The sequence below is a fragment of the Ranitomeya imitator genome, chromosome 6, assembly GCF_032444005.1.
Source record: "Ranitomeya imitator isolate aRanImi1 chromosome 6, aRanImi1.pri, whole genome shotgun sequence".
Lineage (NCBI taxonomy): Eukaryota > Metazoa > Chordata > Amphibia > Anura > Dendrobatidae > Ranitomeya > Ranitomeya imitator.
Genome location: NC_091287.1, coordinates 176,850,822 through 176,863,957, shown reverse-complemented (window position 1 = coordinate 176,863,957; position 13,136 = coordinate 176,850,822). Strand labels below are relative to the sequence as shown.

At 42.4% G+C, this 13,136-nt stretch overlaps 1 protein-coding gene across 1 annotated transcript in view; it reads right to left on the bottom strand.

The window, feature by feature from the left end:
* ITGA9 (integrin subunit alpha 9) overlaps positions 1-13,136 on the bottom strand; it is a 720,867-nt gene that overhangs the window by 119,232 nt on the left and 588,499 nt on the right. Inside the window, exon 25 of the mRNA XM_069730329.1 lies at positions 3,114-3,233. Coding sequence (XP_069586430.1) covers positions 3,114-3,233 — 120 coding nt within the window. The remainder of the gene's footprint in view (positions 1-3,113; positions 3,234-13,136) is intronic.

Genomic DNA, 13,136 nt, shown 5'->3' with positions numbered 1-13,136 from the left:
ATCTGCAGGAAGATTATTACCACCGTTCAAAGCGCCTGAAGTTAGCCGTGACTTCATTGAGGTTACTGCAGGTCCCTGAAGCTGCGTTCCCAGCTCACTTCAGTGTGAGCTGGGCAGATGAACTGCAGTGACCTCAGTGAGATCACCGCTAGAACTGTGAAAAAATGTCTCACGGTGCAGAGCTGAGCTTAGTCAGTTCACTGCAGTTCTCTGCGGGAAGTATCTTGCGCTGAGCTCACTGAACTCAGCGCTGCATCATGAGACTTTTTCTCACAGTGCTAGCGGTGATCTCACTGAGGTCACCACAGTTCATCGGCCAGGCTCACACTGAAGTGTGGTGGTAATGCAGTCTCTGTGACCTGTGGTAACCTCACTGACGTCACCCCTAGTCACTGACACTGAGCTCGCAGCAGCTTAGTCTGCAGTGGTTTTCAGCCTGGATGGTCACATCTTGGCATCATTCATCCAGGTTGAAAACCAATTATCGCAGACATGGATTACGGCATGGGACAGTATGTCGGACAGGTGAGGAATATTGCTGTTTTTTATTTATTTATTTTTTACAAGAGACCAGTGCTTTAATGGAATGGGTGAAAGGTGAGTATCACTGTGTTTGTTATTTTAAAATAAATTTGTAAAACAGTGTTTTTTTTTTATTTCAAATAAAGAACTTTATTCTGGGTGTTTTTAACTGACCATATGACTATGGGTTAGTAATGGATAGCCTATCCATTACTAACTGCTGGGCTTGATGTCACCTGAAAAAACAAAGGTGACATCAACCCCACAAATATGAACCCCACTTGCCACTGCCACAAGGTAAGTGGGTAGAGCAGGACAAAGCGCCAGAATTAGTATATCTAATAGATGCGTCTTTTCTGGTCTGGCTGCTATTTTTAGGCTGGGGGGCAATATCCATGGCCGCTTAACAGCCTGAGAATACCAGCCTCCAGCTGTCTGCTTTAGCTTGGCTGGTTATCAAAAATGGGAGGGATCCACTCAGGCCCACCCAGTTTTTTAAAATTATTTAAACTATTTAAAAATACGGCGTGGGGACCCCTCTACTCTTAAAACCTAGCCATGATAAAGCTGACAGCTGAGGGTTGCAGCCCTCAGCCATTAGTTTTCCCACGCTGGTTATCAAAAATAGAAAGACTCCATGTCATTTTTTAATTAGTATTTATTTATTGCACAGGTGCCAGCTGATAAATACTCCCATCAGCCGTGCCTTCTTTCGCTGTTATTAGTGGCAGCAGGCATAGGTTGATAGGGTAGTACTCTCTTATCAGCCAATGCCTCTGTGACTGGAGGTAAATCTTTTACCTCCGGTCACAGCTGCTAGCTCACGCAGTCAACTGACAGCGTGGGAGCAGCAGCTCTCTGCTGATAATAATCATACCCCTGATAAGAGGTAGTGTTTGCAGCATGGCAAACAACGGATGTTCAGGCCCCCATTCATCTGAATTGGGTCTGAGTTCAGGTACTGTTCTGGTACCCAAACTGAACATTTTTTAAATATTCAGCTGAACCCGCCAGACCCGAACATTCATTTCACTCATCAATAAATGTTATACCAACACTATAAAATTAAAGCATGTGATTGAGGTCTCCATGATTTCTGGAAAAGGAAAAACTAGACATACTATGATAATATTATATTACAGAACATAATACTGCAGTCATCACTTAATGTAAAGTCCAGGACACTGTACAATCGAAAAGTTGGGCTAAAAAGATTATAAGTAATGTTTTATAGTAAAACTGTTGCAAATTCATCAGCATTCAAATTTCTTATCTGATGTCTATATTTACTATGTATGTGTGATTAACAACAAATAACCCAAATGGTTATCGTGATGACCCAGGATCAGTATAGACCTAAAGGATGCGGGGCCTTTGTACACGCCCCTATCCAACCATGATTGGATGGTAAGCTAATCCATTGTAGGAAGAGGTCAACTAAGACAAATGGCAGAGCAAGTGCAAAGGTACTTGTTGTGATGTGATTTCATTGGCTGGCTAGTAGTGAATATTATAGTGGGATGCTGTGATGACATGGGTAGCGTCTGACCCAGAAAAAGTGCATTGGTTTCTCTCCTTCTTCTGGTAATGATGTAGCAATAAAGGAGGTAAGTGTACATAGAATTATCCAAAGATTGATAGCTACATAAAGTTAAATGCATGGAAACTGGTCAATGATATGATCAACAATATGATCCCCATTGGACACTTAACAGAGGAGATTCAATTGTTCCATTTGTGTGCAAATAAGGATAGAACAAAGGCTTTAAGAGGTCCAACATGCCATTTTGTAATTCGTTATAGCCCCAGCCCCCTGAGAAAGCCTGTAAAGGTGACACTTGGTGGGCTGGCTAAGACTGATTTTTATTAGCCTCAGTGATTCTTGTGCACAGTAATATTGATAGTTACTGAATTATTCATTGTTGAGCCATGGACTGCAGCCGTGGCTAGTCAGGATAGACTAGTAATAATTGATTAACATAGTTAGTAATAAATAGGTAGGAGTTAATCATGAGCTAATATTCTCGGATAAGGTGTTAACCAAGCTTGGGCGCTAACCGACCGTCTTTGTCATGCATGAAAAATATGTTCGAGTCCCTGAGGATGCATGTCTTGTGGCTGTTCAACATCCGCAACACATGCAGGGATTACCTGTTTGTTAAGCAATCCCTTCATGTGCTTTGGCTGTCAAACATGCGCGAGATATGCGGGCGCGTGGACTCAAACATATTTTTTGAGCATGCCAAAGATACTCGGTTAGCGCACGAGCATGCTTGGATAACACCTTATCCGATCATGTTCGCTCCTCAGTAGTATGAGTCTCTAATTCAGGAATCTGATTGCATATGAAATAAATAATAAAGGTCACTTTAGTAAATTTTAATGTAATTGACCACTTTTTTAATTGAGATTTAAGAGAAGTCATGTTTTACTACATCCCTTAAGATAGGGCTTATTTACCTGTTTTGGTAATTTGTTGTTAAGAATTTACAGCCCCAAAGGGTTACTGTATTTATACTTTTTTGTTAGTGTGCATGTGCATGTGTGTTTGTGTGTACGCACATAACCATACTGAATAACTGTATTCTTACCTTTTTCAATATCTCTGTATTAAGCAACGTAAGAACATCAATATTTTGGGTTTCCTCTTTTGCTAAAGTTGTGAAGTTACATTCCACCTCTAAACATGGCAAATTTGTCTTGTCACAATCCTGTAAGATTTTAAATACATTTGGATTAAATACATTTGGATTAAATACATTTGGATGCCGTAATAAACACACAAAAACATGGGTAGGAGAGGTAGGCAGGAAGTGAATATTGGAGATAAATGAGAATCTATCATGACCAATGTTTATTTTGGGTTATATTTAGATACATAGTTTATTTAGAATTGCCTTTATCTTTATCCAGTAATATGTCTTTCTGTGCTAATAGTTCGTCATTTTTGCAGTATGCAGTATACTTTAAAATTAAGTTTTGATAACATTATATCTGACATTTAATTTCAATCGAACACATTAGAAAGACTAAGGCCAAGTAAACACAGAGCGTAATATTATGATTTGGTAATTTTGAATCAGCTTCAAAATTCCATGGAAATACACAAAAAAGTTTGCATGTAACATGTGCGGATTTTATCACAGATTTAGCCATGAATTTCACTTTTGGTGAACATTTGATTGATTTTCATAACTGATAGGCCATGCCCATTCACAGCATGTCTACAATCTGCTGGAGATTTCTGAGCTGCAAGTGGATATAGTTGGTTGTATTACATTGTAATGCACTTTGTTGATTTTCAAAATGCCTAAGATACATAGGTGATTTCTACAAGTTAAATCGCTGGTCATTGAATAGGTATAATAATAATATATAGTTGAGGTCACATATTTACATAAATTTACGTTGAAGTGATTCCATGTGAACAAGCTCTTTTTGTCTACTTCATGCCACGAACAATATTTCTAACAAATGTCAATAAATGTTAACAGATAATTTCATTTATAATTCACCATATCAATATTCTAGCGAGTCAGAAGTTACATACAGCAAGTTGATCGTGCCTTTACATAGCTTAGAAAATTCCAGAAAACGTTTTCATGGCTTTAAAAGTGTCTGATAGGCTAATTGACATAATTTGATTTAATTTGAGGTGTACATGTGGCAGCATTTTAAAGCATACCATCAGGGTCTATTTCCTCAATGCTTGACATCATGGAAAAACAAATACGTCAAGATGTCAGAAAAAGAAATATGGACATCCACAAGAATGGTGCATCCCGGGAGTACAGCAAAGAACTGTTCAAACAATAATCCTCCAAATACACCATAGGAGTACACAGCCATCATGCCGTTCTGGGAGTAGACACATTATGTTTCTTATAGATGAACGTACCTTGGTGCAGAAATTACAGGTACAAAAGTACTTATATCAACGGTAAAACGGTTCCTTTATCGAAATGTCCTGTCAGGCTTCTCCGCAAGGAAGAAGACATTTCTCCAAAACCATAAATAAAACAGCCAGGTTACAGTTTACAACTGCACATTGTGACAAAGATCTTACTTTTACAGAAATATGCTCTTGTCTGATGAAACAAAAAAGGAATTGTTCAGCCAAAATGGTCATTGTTACATACGGAGGACATCATCTCTAACATGACTTTAAGGGTAGAAGCATCATGTTGTGGGGAAGCTTTGCTTTGCCATTCACAAAACAGATAACATTATGAGAATAGAAAATGATGTGGAAATATTGAAGGAACATCTCAAGTCATCAGCAAAGTAGTTAAAGCTTGGGTGCAAATGTATTCCAAATGGACAATAACCCCAAGCATAATTCCAAAGTTGTGGCCAAATGACTTAAGGACGCCGAAGTGAAGATAATGGAGCAGCCACCATGTTATGAACAGGTAATTCAGAACCACAATGGACCTTGAAGTTCAGAGCACAAAAAGTGACCTGACAATTACCAAAAACATAGGACGAGCTCTGAGACGTGGGAACTCTGCTGACCGCAATCCCTAATCCTATCCAACCACACTAGAGGTAGCCGTGGAGCGCTCCTGACCAGTCCTATGCGCCTCGAGCACAGCCTGAGAAACTAGCTAGCCCTAAGAAAGAAAAATAAGCCTAGCTTGCCTCAGAGAAATACCCCAAAGGAAAAGGCAGCCCCCAACATATAATGACTGTGAGTTGAGATGAAAATACAAACGCAGAGATGAAATAGATTTAGCAAAGTGAGGCCCAACTTACTGAACAGACCGAGGATATGAAAGATTGCTTTGCGGTCAACACAAAACCCTACAAACAACCACGCAGAGGGGGCAAAAAGACCCTCCGCACCCACTAACGGTACGGAGGTGCTCCCTCTGCGTCCTAGAGCTTCCAGCAAGCAAGAAAAACCAATATAGCAAGCTGGACAGAAAAAATAGCAAACAAAAATAACACAAGCAAAACTTAGCTTATGCAGGATAGGCAGACCACAGGAACGATCCAGGAGAAAGCAAGACCAATACTAGAACATTGACTGGAGGCCAGGATCAAAGCACTAGGTGGAGTTAAATAGAACAGCACCTAACGACTTAACCTCATCACCTGAGGAAGGAAACTCAGAAGCCGCAGTACCACTCTCATCCACCAAAGGAAGCTCATAGACAGAAGCAGCCGAAGTACCACTCACGACCACAGGAGGGAGCTTGGCCACAGAATTCACAACATTACCCCCCCCTTGAGGAGGGGTCACCGAACCCTCACCAGAGCCCCCAAGCCGACCAGGATGAGCCACATGAAAGGCACGAACCAGATCGGCAGCATGGACATCAGAGGCAAAGACCCAGGAATTATCTTCCTGACCATAACCTTTCCACTTAACCAGATACTGGAGTTTCCGTCTCGAAACACGAGAATCCAAAATCTTCTCCACTATATACTCCAACTCCCCTTCAACCAAAACCGGAGCAGGAGGATCAACAGATGGAACCACAGGTGCCACGTATCTCCGCAACAATGACCTATGGAACACGTTATGAATGGAAAAAGAAGCTGGAAGAGTCAAACGAAAAGACACAGGATTAAGAACCTCAGAAATCTTATACGGACCAATGAAACGAGGCTTAAACTTAGGAGAGGAAACCTTCATAGGAATATAACGAGATGACAACCAAACCAAATCCCCAACACGAAGTCGGGGACCCACACAGCGCCTGCGGTTAGCGAAACGTTGAGCCTTCTCCTGGGACAAAGTCAAATTGTCCACTACATGAGTCCAAATCTGCTGCAACCTATCCACCACAGTATCCACACCAGGACAGTCCGAAGACTCAACCTGCCCTGAAGAGAAACGAGGGTGGAACCCAGAATTGCAGAAAAACGGCGAAACCAAAGTAGCCGAGCTGGCCCGATTATTAAGGGCGAACTCAGCCAAAGGCAAAAAGGACACCCAATCATCCTGATCAGCAGAAACAAAACATCTCAGATATGTTTCCAAGGTCTGATTGGTTCGTTCAGTCTGGCCATTAGTCTGAGGATGGAAAGCCGAGGAAAAAGACAAATCAATGCCCATCCTAGCACAAAAGGCTCGCCAAAACCTCGAAACAAACTGGGAACCTCTGTCAGAAACGATGTTCTCTGGAATGCCATGTAAACGAACCACATGCTGGAAAAACAATGGCACCAAATCAGAGGAGGAAGGCAATTTAGACAAGGGCACCAAATGGACCATCTTAGAGAAGCGATCACAAACCACCCAAATGACCGACATTCTTTGAGAGACGGGGAGATCCGAAATAAAATCCATAGAGATATGTGTCCAAGGCCTCTTCAGGACCGGCAAGGGCAAAAGCAACCCACTGGCATGAGAACAGCAGGGCTCAGCCCGAGCACAAAGCCCACAGGACTGCACAAAAGAACGCACATCCCGCGACAGAGACGGCCACCAAAAGGATCTAGCCACCAAATCTCTGGTACCAAAGATTCCAGGATGACCAGCCAACACCGAACAATGAACCTCAGAGATAACTTTATTCGTCCACCTATCAGGGAAAAACAGTCTCTCCGCTGGGCAACGGTCAGGTCTATTAGCCTGAAATTTTTGCAGCACCCGCCGCAAATCAGGGGAGATGGCAGACAAAATTACCCCCTCTTTGAGAATACCCGCCGGCTCAGGCAAACCCGGAGAATCAGGCACAAAACTCCTAGACAGGGCATCCGCCTTCACATTTTTAGAGCCCGGAAGGTACGAAACCACAAAGTCAAAACGGGAGAAAAACAGCGACCAACGAGCCTGTCTAGGATTCAACCGTTTGGCAGACTCGAGATAAGTCAAGTTCTTGTGATCAGTCAAGACCACCACGCGATGCTTAGCTCCTTCAAGCCAATGACGCCACTCCTCGAATGCCCACTTCATGGCTAGCAACTGTCGATTGCCAACATCATAATTTCGCTCAGCAGGCGAAAATTTCCTGGAAAAGAAGGCGCATGGTTTAATCACCGAGCAATCAGAACTTCTTTGCGACAAAACAGCCCCTGCTCCAATTTCAGAAGCATCAACCTTGACCTGGAACGGAAGCGAAACATCTGGTTGGCACAACACAGGGGCAGAAGAAAAACGACGCTTCAACTCCTGAAAAGCTTCCACAGCAGCAGAAGACCAATTGACCACATCAGCACCCTTCTTGGTTAAATCAGTCAACGGTTTAGCAATACTAGAAAAATTATTGATGAAGCGACGATAAAAATTAGCAAAGCCCAGGAACTTCTGCAGACTCTTCAGAGATGTTGGCTGAGTCCAATCATAAATGGCCTGAACTTTAACAGGGTCCATCTCGATAGTAGAAGGAGAAAAAATGAACCCCAAAAATGACACCTTCTGAACACCAAAGAGACACTTTGACCCCTTCACAAACAAAGAATTCGCACGCAGGACCTGGAACACCATTCTGACCTGCTTCACATGAGACTCCCAATCATCCGAGAAGACCAAAATATCATCCAAGTATACAATCAGGAATTTATCCAGGTACTCTCGGAAGATGTCATGCATAAAGGACTGAAACACTGATGGAGCATTAGAAAGCCCGAATGGCATAACCAGGTACTCAAAATGGCCTTCGGGTGTATTAAATGCGGTTTTCCATTCATCGCCCCGTTTAATACGCACAAGATTTTATGCACCACGAAGATCTATCTTGGTGAACCAACTAGCCCCCTTAATCCGAGCAAACAAATCAGACAGCAGCGGCAAGGGGTACTGAAATTTGACCGTAATTTTATTTAGAAGGCGGTAATCAATACAAGGTCTCAGCAAACCATCCTTCTTGGCCACAAAAAAGAACCCCGCTCCCAATGGCGACGATGACGGGTGAATATGACCCTTCTCCAAGTACTCCTTCACGTAACTCCGCATAGCGGCGTGCTCAGGTACAGATAAATTAAACAGTCGACCCTTAGGAAACTTACTACCAGGAATCAAATCGATAGCACAATCACAATCCCTATGCGGAGGTAGGGCATTGGACTTGGGCTCATCGAATATATCCCGGTAATCAGACAAGAACTCTGGGACCTCAGAAGGGGTGGATGATGAGATAGACAGAAATGGAACATCACCATGTACCCCCTGACAACCCCAGCTGGACACAGACATTGATTTCCAATCTAATACTGGGTTATGGACTTGTAGCCATGGCAACCCCAACACGACCATATCATGCAGATTATGCAACACCAGAAAGCGAATATCCTCCTGGTGCGCAGGAGCCATGCACATGGTCAGCTGGGTCCAATACTGAGGCTTATTCCTGGCCAAAGGCATAGCATCAATTCCTCTCCAAGGAATAGGACACTGCAAGGGCTCCAAGACAAACCCACAGCACCTAGCATACTCCAAGTCCATCAAATTCAGGGTGGCGCCTGAATCCACAAATGCCATGACAGAATGGGAAGACAAAGAGCAGATCAAAGTAACGGACAAAAGAAATTTCGACTGTACCGTACCAATGGTGGCAGACCTAGCGAACCGCTTAGTGCGCTTAGGACAATCGGAGATAGCATGAGTGGAATCACCACAGTAGAAACACAGCCCATTCTGACGTCTGTGTTCTTGCCTTTCATCTCTGGTCAAAGTCCTATCGCACTGCATAGGCTCAGGTTTATGCTCAGATAATACCGCCAAATGGTGCACAGATTTACGCTCACGCAAGCGTCGACCGATCTCAATGGCCAAAGACATAGACTCATTCAGACCAGCAGGCATAGGAAATCCCACCATGACATCCTTAAGGGCTTCAGAGAGACCCTTTTTGAAAATAGCTGCCAGCGCACATTCATTCCATTGAGTGAGCACGGACCACTTTCTAAACTTCTGACAATAAATCTCTATCTCATCCTGACCCTGACACAGAGCCAGGAAATTTTTCTCTGCCTGATCCACTGAATTAGGTTCATCGTACAGCAATCCGAGCGCCAGAAAAAACGCATCAATATTACATAATGCAGGATCTCCTGGCGCAAGGGAAAATGCCCAGTCTTGAGGGTCGCCACGTAATAAAGAAATAATGATCTTAACTTGTTGAACTGGGTCACCAGAGTAGAGGGGTTTCAAAGCCAGAAATAGTTTACAATTATTTTTAAAATTCAAAAACTTAGCTCTATCTCCAGAAAATAACTCAGGAATAGGAATTTTAGGCTCTAACATAGGATTCTGAACCACTAAATCTTGAATGTTCTGTACACTTATAGTGAGATTATCCATCAAAGAGGACAGACCCTGAATGTCCATGTCCACACCTGTGTTCTGAACCACCCTGATGTAAAGGGGAAAAGAAAGACAGAACACAGTGCAAAGAAAAAAAATGGTCTCAGAACTTCTCTTTTCCCTCTATTGAGAAGCATTAGTACTTTGGGCCTCCAGTACTGTCATGAACAGGTAATTCAGAACCACAATGGACCTTGAAGTTCAGAGCACACAAAGTGACCTGACAATTACCAAAAACATAGGACGAGCTCTGAGATGTGGGAACTCTGCTGACCGCAATCCCTAATCCTATCCAACCACACTAGAGGTAGCCGTGGAGCGCTCCTGACCAGTCCTATGCGCCTCAAGCACAGCCTGAGAAACTAGCTAGCCCTAAGAAAGAAAAATAAGCCTAGATTGCCTCAGAGAAATAACCCAAAGGAAAAGGCAGCCCCCCACATATAATGACTGAGTTGAGATGAAAATACAAACGCAGAGATGAAATAGATTTAGCAAAGTGAGGCCCAACTTACTGAACAGACCGAGGATAGGAAAGATTGCTTTGCGGTCAACACAAAACCCTACAAACAACCACGCAGAGGGGGCAAAAAGACCCTCCGCACCCACTAACGGTACGGAGGTGCTCCCTCTGCGTCCCAGAGCTTCCAGCAAGCAAGAAAAACCAATATAGCAAGCTGGACAGAAAAAATAGCAAAGAAAAATAACACAAGCAAAACTTAGCTTATGCAGGATAGGCAGGCCACAGGAACGATCCAGGAGAAAGCAAGACCAATACTAGAACATTGACTGGAGGCCAGGATCAAAGCACTAGGTGGAGTTAAATAGAGCAGCACCTAACGACTTAACCTCATCACCTGAGGAAGGAAACTCAGAAGTCGCAGTACCACTCTCATCCACCAAAGGAAGCTCATAGACAGAACCAGCCGAAGTACCACTCACGACCACAGGAGGGAGCTTGGCCACAGAATTCACAACACCACCACAAAGCATTCTAATATTAATGGGCTGTGTTATGAGCAAGGAGGCCTATAAACTCGATGGAATGAGAGAAAATTCAAACAACTTATTGTAAGAAGCTTGTGGAAAGCTACCTGAAACATGTAACCCAAGTTAGGCAATTTAAAGGCAATGCTCCCAAATGCTAATCACACGTATGTAAACTTTAGAGACAACAGAAGTCTGATAAAACCAGTAAAAGCTTAAATACTTCATTAACTAGAATTAATATGAAAACTACACATTCGTGAACTATAAGGTCACAGTCAGACGGTCATATAACACGGATGATGATCGCATCACAGTGCGTGGACTGGCCAGCAGCTCTCCTGACCCAAGCTGCATAGAAATACATGCTGTCACACTCGGGTCAGGAGAGCTGCGGGCTAGTCAAAGCACTGCATTGTGATCATCGTCCGCGTTATATGGCCTTCTGACTGCACCCTAATAGTGATACTAACATAAGAGAGGGAATGCGTACTGGAATTAAATGGCTGGAATTAGACTAATGAATGCAGCTAAGGTGTATGTGAACTTATGACTTCAACTGTATGTAAAGTATGTAACTGGATATGCAATTGCCAAGAATAGTTGACTGTTCTTACTTATATGTGAGCAAGCAAAATAAATCACTTTAAATAGCCCTACATGTTTTTCTTGAAGAGCACCTGTCAATAGTGATGAGCGAACATGCTAGGATAAGGTGTTATCCAAGCATGCTCAAGTGGTATCTTAGTATCTCGGTTGTGCTAGAATAATATGCTCGAGTCCCAGCAGCTGCATGTGTAGTTAATTTTTATGGCCTTTAGAGATGGTTTATTTGCCTCTGGCAATTTGTTAATAAATCTGTTAATTGGCAAGTGCTGCCGCCAGAAACGTACATTAGTTAGTGGTGTAACTTTTTATTAATTAGATGGGCATGCCCCATTAGGTCACTATGCCCATACTTGCGTTGCTGACTGAGAAATTAGTGGAAATGCTAAATGTTGCAATATTTTCAAAAATACTGCAAAAAAAGTTGTGCAAAAAACATTATGACTTATTAAAGGGTTTTATTCCATAATGAATCATGCCCTAAGTCTGTTTATCTCATATATGACAATAAAACCAATATTTAACTACAAAATTGCTCCCTCAATTGTGTGTTTAAGGCAAGTCAATGTTAACATCTGGGAAAACCACATAGCTCGTGCCCTTTGCTATAGGGTATGCATACAACGGTAAAGCTGCGGTTTCCAATTGCAATCACAACATCTCACACTATGCCTTTTTAATATGGCCTCAACTACCTACCATCAGAAGTATTTTGACAAGGGGATAACTGATTTTGTAAAAATATACACATTTTACTTTTTTAAATCTCAGAAAGAAGTAGTAACAGGAAGAACAACATTTTAAAACTACAGCTGAGAATAGCTTGCAGGCCTGACATATTTTATTATTCCAGACAACTCAGGAGAGTGAAGAACAAATTCTCCTCTGTGTCTATCCAGTGCAATCCAAATATTACTTGTTAATAATGGCAAATAACCATATGACACAGTCTGGACGGTAACAGATGACCTCCCCATCTAATTTAAACATACATTGTCTAATGAAGTTAGTGGAATATTGACTTTTTATCATTTTAATTATACACATATTTAAAAACCTTAACCAGTAAAAATGTAACTTTCCTGTTACTTTGTTATTCTATTGCTCTAACTTTAGTGAAACACTTAATAGATCTACAGCGCTCTTATCAATGTGATAATTACTTCATATACATAAAATGTATCTCTTACAAAAGATGAAACCTGGTACAGATGCTTCCTTTGGGACAGGCTCCATCATTACAAATATCTGTCTCTCACTCTGTGTATATTCTCTCATGCGAGAGAATGGGGCCAATTATGGAAATGACACGCGGCTCAAGCTTTGCTGTAAGGGAGATCCGAGTGTCAGTGCTCTGTGCTTTGATCCTCTCACATGAGAGCATCGCAGCACAGGTGTGGAGGAGATTGATACAGTCATTTCTCCATTTTCTCAATTGGCAGATCTGGGGGTGTCATGTTGCACATGGGGAAGCTATGGGGTGTCATGCTGCACATAGGCAGGTTGTAGGGGCCTGATCTAAGAACAGACTGATGTAGGCCCTGACCCTGAATCCAATGATGATGTATCACTTACATTACTGGGTGCAGCCGTTCTGACACAATCAGAGTTCCTAGATTTAGCAATGCAGCAGAGCTGAGAAAGTTGCCCACACCCACACCAGGCTCTTTGTGTACATAATCTATAGACAGTTAGCTGCTTATCACAGGAGAGGGCGGAGTAGAACTAGCATGCATGCGCTGCTGTAGCTATTGTAGTGATGATAATC